The sequence below is a fragment of the Lathyrus oleraceus genome, chromosome 1 (genome assembly GCF_024323335.1).
Source record: "Lathyrus oleraceus cultivar Zhongwan6 chromosome 1, CAAS_Psat_ZW6_1.0, whole genome shotgun sequence".
In the NCBI taxonomy this organism is placed as follows: domain Eukaryota; kingdom Viridiplantae; phylum Streptophyta; class Magnoliopsida; order Fabales; family Fabaceae; genus Lathyrus; species Lathyrus oleraceus.
Window position 1 is genome coordinate 398,263,760 of NC_066579.1, and position 10,734 is coordinate 398,274,493.

Below are 10,734 nucleotides of genomic sequence, written 5' to 3' on the forward strand. Positions count from 1 at the left end.
TCCGTAACATGATAACCATAAAGGCAGTTGATGGGTACTCCACAAAGCATGCTGAGGGACATGAGTGTCCTAGATGGAATTTGCCAATCCTACGTAACAGGATAAATGTCTATGGGCCCAATATTGAACTGGACAAGGGTGACACGGTCTATACCTTGTGTTCAATATAGACATAAGGGCAAAGGGGTAATTATACACATAATTATTATCACAGGAGGTTTTGTCAGATCACATGACATTTTCGTGACTTGGGTAGCAGTGATGTGTTGCTAGATACCGCTCACTATTTATTATGTTAAATGCGTGATTTAATATAATTGCCAACGTCGCGAAAACCTATAGGGTCACACACAAAGGACGGATTGATGAGAGATAGAATAATTAAGGAACACCGTAAGGTACGGTGTACTTAAGTGGGAGACGAAATATGGTAAGGTACCAAATACTTAAGTGATTTTGGCATATTATGAGATATGGGCCAAAATTCACTTAAGTGGGCTTTTTGGCTTGAAGCCCACACAAGTGGTTCTATAAATAGAACCCCTTGGCTAGAAGCATTGTCACTCCATTCCACTCAGACAGAAATTCAAGTAGAGACTTGGAATTTTGTTTCCCTCTTTCTCTCACTCAAAGCCTTCATTCATAACAGCTAGCACTGCGATTGAAGGAATCCGTTCGTGTGGACTGAGTAGAGACGTTGTCATCGTTCAACGTTCGTGATCGCCCCGTGGATTTGTATCAAAGGTTTTGATCATTATCAGAGATCTGCACCAAAGGTTTGAATCGCCACAAGAGGTAACGATTCTATCACTGATCATGCCCATTCGTAAGGATCACTAAATGGAGAAATTTTTAAATTCCGCTGCGCCTTGGATGACAATTCTCCCACACAATGACTCTCAGCATGGAGGAAGCAATATAGAAAGTGCAAGTGTGGATAGTGAAACTGAAGAAGAAAGCAATGCTCAATGCCAAGATCATCCAAGACCATTAGTGAGACAAAGGAGAAGGTCTGGACACTTGAATGATTATGTTACAAACTCAGAAGGAGAGGAAAATGAGCATCTACCCAACTTAGCAGTCTTTTGCAACATCAATGATCCCATTAACTATGATGAAGCAGTCAAGGAGGAAAAGTGGATGAAAGCCATGGACTTGGAAATTTAGAGTATTGAGAAGAATAATACTTGGAGCCTAGTAAGTCTACCATCTGGTGCCAAGAAATTTGATGTCAAATGGATATACAAAACAAAACTGAATGAGAAAGGTGAAGTAGATAAATACAAAGCAAGACTTTGTGGATAAAGGGTACTCGCAACAACATGGCATAAATTACAACGAAGTCTTTGCTCCTGTAGCAAGATAGGACACCATAAAAATTGTTTTCGCTCTCGCAGTATGCAAAAAGTGGCAGGTATACTAGCTTGATGTCAAGAGTGCATTCCTTCATGGTGAATTGATGGAAGATGTGTATATAGATCAACCTCTTGACTATGAAAATGGAGGAAAAGACAAGGTTTGCAAGCTGAGAAAGGCTCTTTATGGCCTTAGGAAGGCTCCAAGGGTCTGGTACAACAAAATAGAGGCATACTTCAATCAATAGAATTTTGAAAAATGCCCTCATGAGCATACATTGTTTGTGAAGCATAGTGAAGACAAAATATTGGTTGTCAGCTTGTATGTAGATGATATGATATATATCTAGACAATAATTAACAAATGTTTGAAGGATTCAAGGAGTCAATGAGGAATATGTTTGCCATGATAGATATAGGAAAGATGAGATACTTTCTTGGGGTGGAAGTAAAGCAAGGAAGGGAAGGAATCTTTATCTGCCAACAGAAATATGAAAATGAAATACTCACAAGGTTTGGGATAGACCAATGCAATAAAGTTTGTAATCCCATTGTGTCAGGCTGCAGGTTGACTAATGATGAAAATGGCAGGCCAGTTGATGCCATGAGCTACAAGCAGATGGTGGAAAGTCGTATGTATTTGCTTGCTACCAGGGCCTATCTTGCCTATTTAGTATGCTTGGTTTCTAGATACATGGAGAGACCAACTGAAATTCACTTGGTAGCTGCAAAAAGAATCTTAAGGTACTTGAGGGGAATTGTAAACTTGGGAATTCTATACAAGATGAATGATGAGCTTGTATTGCAAGGGTGGTCAGGTTCCGATTATGTTGGGGATTGTGATGACAGGAAAAACACTACATGGTATGTGTTCAAGCTCGGATCAAGTCCTATATCATGGTCTTTAAAGAAGCAGTCTATTGTGACTTTGTCAAGCACTAAAGCTGAGTTTGTTGCAGCATCATCGTGTGCTTGTAGGGCAATGTGGCTTCAAAGGATTTTGCATAAGCTTGGTGAGACTCAGAATCAAGGCACAATCATCATATGTGATAACATTTCCACAATCAAGTTGTCAAAGAATCCTGTAATGCATGGAAGATACAAGCATATAAATGTGAGATTTCATTTTCTTAGAGACTTGACCAAGGATGACACAATAGAGATGAAACATTGCAACACAGAAGAGCAAATTACAAATATTCTAACAAAGCCAGTGAAACTTGAGACCTTGAATTACATCAGAGCAAGACTTGGAATGTGTGTTATTTGAGTCTTATTGCTAACTTGTATGAATCGAGTGTTTGTATCATGTTGTAATATGTTTTTTTTTGTTAAATTTGAGATTAGGGGAGTGTGTTAGAAGTTGTTATGCCATTAGAATAACTAACTAGAAATTAGTTATGAAGTAGTTCCTCATTTGTGAGGTTGCTTGCTATATAAGCAACTAAAACATGGTGTATTGTTGAGCTGAAAATCTCTGCATTATTGAATCTCTGCATTATTGAATAACAACTACTCTCATATTCTTACATCTGATTCAATTAGTGGTTGAAGTTAGATTTTAAAAACTTCTAATGTTCAAATCTTTATTTTGTAATGTATGTGATAAATACGCAGCAACTATAAGTGTTTTGTTTCATAGGGGGGGTAGTAACCACAAGTCCAAGCCCAAACTGAATTGGCCAGATGGATACAATGTGATATTAATTATTGACATTACTTTCTCCGTTCACAAATTTGAATTTTCTATACACACTACAAGGAGACTACTTCCCATATATAAACACTTTAAATGTGTGAAAATTGTCCAATGTAAAACATTAAAGTTTTTTCAATTCATTAACCACACTTGAACTTTAACGCATTAGCAAGTGTTCCATCATTAAATGTTTCAACAAAAGCTCGTGCCATACATAAGAATACTTTAGCCACATATTTGACTAGGATTTCTCCACCTACTTTAGAAAAATATTTCCTAAAACTTGGTTGGTGGATTTATTTTAAAAAGTGTTAAAAAAGTAACTATTTTTAAATAGCTTCAATGTTTCAACAAGTTGTGCAATTGAATAAAAAAGTCCTACATGACAGTTTCAACAACTTGTGCAGGGTTAATATATCAAAATGACAGTAACAGTTTAAGTAACAAACATGTCTTATTTAGTGAAACTAAATAGTCTTAGCTATAATGTGGTTCATCCTGCTCTCAAGCCCTTCTAGGTGATCCTCCAGAACTTCTATTTCAACCAGCTTGTTATTCTCGTCAACGAGGTTTTTAGCCACTGCAATTGCATCTTCAATCTGCTGGATCTCTTGTGAGGAGAGCTTCAAATTAATATCCTTTTTCTTTAAAGTGTTCGTCATTTTGTAAATGTAGTCATCCAATGCATTCACTGCTTCGGCCTTCCTTAGGAATTTCTTGTCTTCAATATGGTATTTCTCAGCTTCTTGAATTAATTTTTTAATTTCCTCACTTGACAATCTATCTCTGTGACTGGTTATTGTAATTGCGTTCAAAACTCCAGAAACATTATTATTAGCTGAAACAGTCAAAATACCATTTTCATTAATAGCAAAACAAACATTTGAGATATGGCTGCCGCGAGGAGCTGGGGGAATGCCAGAAAGAGTAAAGGAACCAAGCAAATTGTTGTCACTGGCTCTTGTTCTCTCACCCTCATAAACCTCAATCAAGTCACTGGTTTGGTTATCTTGAACTCTAATATATGATCTTGTCCTATTGACAGGAATGCAAGTGTTCTTAGGAATCACCACATTCATGATATCTCCGTGTATTAACCTGCCAAGAGACAAAGGTGTAACATCCTGCAGCACCAACTTTGGAACATTCTTAACATCTTCACTCAACAATGCGGCCTGAACAGCTGCCCCATAAGCTACAGCCTCATCAGGATTAATGCTCATGCACAACTCCTTTCCCTTAAAAAAGTCTTGTAATAGCTGTTGTACTTTTGGAATTCTAGAAGATCCACCAACAAGAACAACATCATCTACCCTTCCCTTATCCATCTTAGCATCGGTAAGACAACTCTCAACGGTCTTCATACACTCATTGAAAAGGTCCATATTCATTTCCTCAAACTTAGCCCTATTGATGGATGAAGAAAAGTCAATGCCTTGAAATAAAGAATCTACTTCAATAGTTGCAACAACAAGAAAAGAAAGTGATCTTTTTGCCCTCTCACAAGCACTTCTCAACCTTCTCAATGATTTGGCATTTCCACTAATATCCACTTTGTTCTTTTTCTTGAACTCTTGTACGAAGTACTTCACCATTCTATTATCAAAGTCTTCTCCTCCAAGGTGAGTGTTTCCAGCAGTTGCCTTAACTTTAAACACATTACCCTTAATAGATAGTAGAGACACATCAAAAGTGCCACCACCAAGATCAAACACAAAAATATTCCGTTCTCCATCATAATCAGTCCTCTTGTCAAGACCATACGCAACAGCTGCAGCAGTAGGTTCATTCATTACCCTCATAACATTGAGGCCAGCAATAACACCAGCATCTATAGTGGATTTTCGCTGAGCATCATTAAAATAAGCTGGCACAGTAACAACTGCATTCTTAACATTTGATTTTAAATATGTCTCAGCAATTTCTCGCATCTTGGTGAGTATCATAGATGATACTTCTTCGGCATATAGTTGCTTTTCCTGATCTTTGTACTTAACCATGATCATGGGTTTGTCATTGTCACCAGCAATGACCTTGAATGGCCATAAAAGTATATCATCTTGAATAATAGGATCACTAAACTTCCTACCAATTAACCTCTTAGCATCTGATAAAATAAAGATATGAATAAGGTTTAATTGCTCGATTGATCCCTAAACGAATATGAAAATTCTAAATAGATTTATAAACTTGTTATAAATAATTTGTAGTTAGGGTTTCAAGCTTTTAAAATAAATAAAAAAGAGTAGAAGTTACCAAAGACTGTGTTTTGAGGGTTTGCAGCAGCTTGATTCTTAGCAGCATCACCTATTAATCTCTGATTTTGGGTGAAAGCAACAAAAGAAGGTGTTGTTCTATTGCCTTGATCGTTGTGAATGATCTCAACTCGACAGTGTTGTTCCTGCCATACTGCAACACATGAATACGTTGTGCCAAGGTCTATTCCCACAACACAATTTATTTCCTGTTTTTTCTTCATATTAGAGATCGATATAGTAGTAGAAGTAGGGTTTCTTGTGTTTGGAGAAAAAAGTTATAGGGTTTCTTCAAAAGTAAAATACTTGAAACTATATATAGTTATTGTTTCGCATGTGTTTGGAATCCCAGGTGCGGTGCAAAACATGTAACTGTTTGGTTTGGTGGTGGATTGAAAAAATACTTGCCTTTTCGGAATGAAAATTTTACCCTTAGCTTCATTAACTATCCACCTATCCCTGTATTAAAAAATTTTTTTTTGACCAAAAGCGCTCCAATAAATAAGTTATATTTTTAAAATTTTCTATTTTTACTTTAGTCCTATTTTAAGTTTTTTTTGGAAACACACATTTTATTACTATAAATCGGAACTCATTTTGCAAGACTTCCGATTTACATTTCATATATTGGAACATATTTAGTAAGTATTCTGGTTTCTCCAATTCACCGAAATTTATTGCAAAAGTCATTCGATTTTCAAATTACACACCAAAACTCTTCATAAAAGTCTTTCGATTTTTCATTACTTTCACCAAAAGTCTTCTCAAAAGTGTTTCAGATGTTTGAATTTTTCCGCATCGAAACTCTTTTAAAAAGTGTTTCGATTAGTTTTTTTTATAATGGCTTGAACACGAGGCAAATACGATAAGATTCCAGATTGTGGTTTAGGACGTGGCGCTCCATCGATGTTGGCTGGTGAGAAAGAGCAAATTGGTGCATTTGCATCCGCAACACAACCGATTGACTTTTCAGGAGGGTCATACGATACGTCTCTTTTGGTAAAGTACGAGCATCATATTGCTTGACATTTATGGTTCAGTGAGGTAAGTAGACGACACATATTTGATATTGAATAGTATTTGAATTTTTTATGTAGTGTTTTATAATATGTGTTTTAATTGTTTTCAGGAGAGAGGTCTGAAGAAAGAGTTGAAGGTTGTTGGACATGGGTTGAAGCTGGCATCGAGGGTTCCACAAGCTCTTCCATAATAGATGGAAAGTTGGATTTCTATATCTGGATTATCTTCACTTCAGAGAAATCAGTTTGAAGAAGATAGACACAAACCTGATATCTACATTTGTGGAGAGATGGCATCTAGAGACATCTTCATTTCACATGTCGTTTGGTGAGATGAACATTACTCTTAATGACGTCTCTTGTTTGCTTCACTTGCCCATCAGGGGAGTGCTCTGGAGCCCTCAATATGTCACTGAAGAGGTTGTTGTTGATTACTTAGGAGTGTCACAGAGTGAGCAAGAAACACGTAGCTGTAGGGGTTCTTACTATAAGTTGAAGTGGTTATATGATTTATTCATAGCGCATAAAGCTGCTTCTAGCTTGGCATATGCGACTATAACGTATTTGCTGATGTTGGTGGATTCCATATTTTTTGCCGACAAGACTTTTACACTTGTCGATGCATGATACCTCTTACTATTTACAGGCATAAGGATACAGTTGGGGAGCAGTTGCGTTGGTTACCTTTTACAGATATCCCGGAGATGCTTCCATGTTTAGTTGCAAACAACTCGGTGGATATCCTACTCTCCTACATGTATTTAATTTAATTTAGTTTATTATATGTTAATTAATTTTATTTAGTATATTAATTTAATTTATTTTGTTTATTATGTTTTAATTTATTTTATTTGGTAAATTTATAGTATTAATTTTGTAACAGTGTTGGATTCACGAGTATTTTCCAACCGTTGAAAAAAGATGAGAGAATTTTGTCGCACTTTAAGTTTCACTATCAGTATTCTTGTATTTCTCACTTTTATCACAACAAAATATTAATTTGTTACTTCTCCCTTTCTTTTGAAAGTATATTATATTTTGGTGAAGGTGCCCTTAGATTTAGTTGATATCCAAATTCAGTTGGATATTTGTAACTTCATCCAATAAAACAATAAGAATGATATTCAATTTTATTTATGTTTTAATATTATTTTGTTTAAAAATAAATTAAAATTTTAAACTTATGGTTTAAATGCATTTTTAATCCTTTAATTTGGGCATTTTAAACTATTAATTCTCCTACTATATAACTCAGCCTTATGGTCCATTAATTTCACTTTCTTTGGAATTTTTGTGGCCTCCCTCCAATTTTGTTTATTTGTCATCTTCATTTATGATGTGACACTTCGACTATAATGTCATGTTAGTAAACCATGCTTTTTTTTATAAATAAATAAGTTTTTTAATTAAAAAACATTTAAAACAATTTTTATTAAACTTACTAATTTATATAATGTTATAAAATCTAAAAATTAAAAGACATTGCATTGTTAACATTTCAGTCCTAATTCATATCTCCACAAGAACCCTAACCCCATTTTCACAACCTTCATCATGTAAATCGAATCAATCTCCCAATATTTTGCACAAAACTTGCGAAGCTCAATCATCATCTTTCACTGTCGCATCTCAATCACCATTTTTCGAACCGCATTCAACCTACAAGAGTTAATTTCTATATTTGAAAGTTTGTGCTTGCGAAGATGACGAATGCACGGTCTAATAGGGAGAGAAATGAAAAAGTCAAGTATTGTGTAAGGTATGTTTATTTGTCCTTTTTGCAAATGTCAGTGGTCCATATGTTTCCTTTTCTTCATTCGTATTCAGGGGTCCACCATGCTCTTTTTTTATGTATTCTCGTGGTCCCACTTGTAATGTTGTATGATTTTTCTCATTGTGGGTCCATTGTTGTTAATTTAAAGCATTTTTTCCGATTATTTCTCAGGCCAGCTAATAGTCATAAGGTTAGGTTGAGATTACACCATAGGGGAAGATTAAAAGAGAAACATGTTAAATGGCATGCTGATGGGGATGTTTTTGAGATGAATTGGAAGTGAGATGTGTATTACATGTCATACATGGAATTAAAGAGTTTGATTCAAAGTGAGGGTTACGATAATATAAAGTGTTTGCGGTATTGGAATCCTGAATATAGCTTTCCTCGTGGTCTTAGACCATTAAATAATGATCAGGATGTTTTACAATTTTCCAAAGATGTCATAGGATATGAGATAATAGATGTATATGTGGAGCATAATGTGGAAATTTCTAAGATTGTGAATGCTAGAGAAATAGATACTAACATTGATGGTGATAATGATGTATAATGCATAGTTTTAAAAGTGTCAATGGTGTTGATGAACATGTTAGTAATAAACATGTCGATTATGCAAGTGAACTTGGGCAAGAAGGAAGTGAGTTATAAACTAACAATGATATAGACACCCAATCAAAATTATGAGTATTAAAAAATTGGGTTAAATATGTTTTTAGTCACTATAAATATTGACTATTTCACTTTTAGTCCCTCAAAATATTTTTTCGAAGAATCGTTCTCCTAATATTTACCGTTCTCACTTTTGGTCTATGTCATCAACTTCCTCTAACGGGTGGCACGCAACGTTGCAAGCCACGTCACTTAAATTCAACATCTTGGTTGACTAAAAAAAAGTGTTAGATTACGGGGGTTATAAACCTCTCTAAATTTAAAGATCTTCCCATTGTTCATCTTGCTCTTCTTCTTCTCCTTCACCATGTTGTGAATTCACATGAAAAAATAAAGATTAAACTAGATGGTTCCCATTCCATTAATTGTAGCTTTAGTGCATCAATTTACTTATATCTCTTCTTTGGATGATTTTGTATAGAATTCAAGTACAAAATTCATAGTTGTGCAAATGCAAATTATGAGCTTTATGTTAGATATGTTTATAACCTTATGATTTCTATTGATATAGAAATTAAGAACACAATTCTAAACTAATCCTTGAGTCAAATATGTCATCGACTCACATCCCTTAAACTCATACCATAATTCATCCAGAGAATGAAAAGGGAAGTGTACCTGAGTTTGACATTAAAATCATTGAAGGTTTGTGAGTATGTGATCTTTCGATTTGTAGAGTTCTTTCAGGCTCCTTGACTCTCTTCTGATGGGGATGAAGAGAGTATCTTGATTAACCATGTTTTTCTTTTTGCTCTACAAATGGGAACCATAACCCATTCAAATAACCCTATGGTTATTTCTTAGTTTTTAATATTCTAATCTTTCCCTCATCAGATTAGATATTGACTTGTAATATCTACACAATAACCTTACCTTTCATTACTTTTATGTTTTTAGCCACAAACTTACTTAATATTAATTAGACCCATTTAAATCTTGACTAATTAAAAAATGACCCTAACACCTTAATTCTTACATTTGTGACCAAAAGTTCTAACAAACTCCCACTTGTCACATATGTAACTTTACGCACGTGTTAGACTTTATAAGCTAAAAATTTACCATTATATACATTTCAAGCATATCCAAGTAATATCGTCCATTAGTCATGCTAGCATACATAATCAAAATGATTTTTGTTGTATCAATCATAACTAAACCCATCAATGATCATTAATAATGACATAACTAAATGACATAGATTCATCATGAAATGTGTAGCATAAAAATCACTTGAAGTTGGTTTGTACATTTCAATTTTCAACTGGTCCTACTTTATTTTAGAGAGATCATTTAATAACCTTATTGTACCAAATGCAATAAGCTTATTGTTAAACTTTATTAATTAGAAAATATCTAAAACCAGAGTATGCATACATAATACCAAACATAGAACACAAAATTCATAAATGACTAATTCCCACTAAACTAAAAAGTCCTCTAATCGTAAAACACCCACATGAGCAGTGTGCCCATGAAAGACATTGGGTGGAAAACCTTTTGTAAGTGGATCTGCTACCATGGAGTTTGTCCCTGAGTGTTTTATGGGAATTTTTCTACTTTGTAGAATTTCCTTAACAACTAGGAACTTGATGTCAATATGTTTTGACTTGGGAAAGTTCCTATTATTGTTGGAATATAGGACGATTGATTTATTGTCATGGTATAACTTAAGTGGTCTTTCAATTCCTTCCATAATTTGCACCCCAATGACAAGTTTCCTCAACCAAATATCATGGTTGGAAGCCTCACAACATGCTATAAATTATGTTGCCATGGTGGATGAAGCCGTAAGAGTTTGCTTGGCACTGTGCCAAGAAATTGTACCACCCTCCAACATGTACATATATCCTGAAGTGGATCTTTACTATCTTGGCATCTAGTAAAATCTGAGTCAGAGTATCTAGTGACCTCTAACTATTCTTGCCTCCTATATATGAGCATATAATCTTTTGTTTTC

At 34.8% G+C, this 10,734-nt stretch overlaps 1 protein-coding gene across 1 annotated transcript; it reads right to left on the minus strand.

The window, feature by feature from the left end:
* Positions 1 to 3,365: 3,365 nt before the first annotated feature.
* Positions 3,366 to 5,725, minus strand: LOC127074652 (heat shock cognate 70 kDa protein). The gene is made up of 2 exons (XM_051015993.1): positions 5,311 to 5,725; positions 3,366 to 5,161 (listed from the first exon to the last, which is right to left on the minus strand). Exons 1-2 carry the CDS (start codon positions 5,531 to 5,533, stop codon positions 3,522 to 3,524), a joined length of 1,863 nt encoding a protein of 620 aa, XP_050871950.1. The 5' UTR covers positions 5,534 to 5,725; the 3' UTR covers positions 3,366 to 3,521.
* Between the last annotated feature and the right edge of the window lie 5,009 nt (positions 5,726 to 10,734).

Coding starts and splice junctions, on each gene's coding strand:
- LOC127074652 (XM_051015993.1), bottom strand. CDS start 5,533: ATGAAGAAAAAACAGGAAATAAATTGTGTTGTGGGAATAGACCTTGGC. Junction 5,162..5,310: donor CCCTCAAAACACAGTCTTTG/GTAACTTCTACT, acceptor TTATTTTATCAG/ATGCTAAGAGGTTAATTGGT.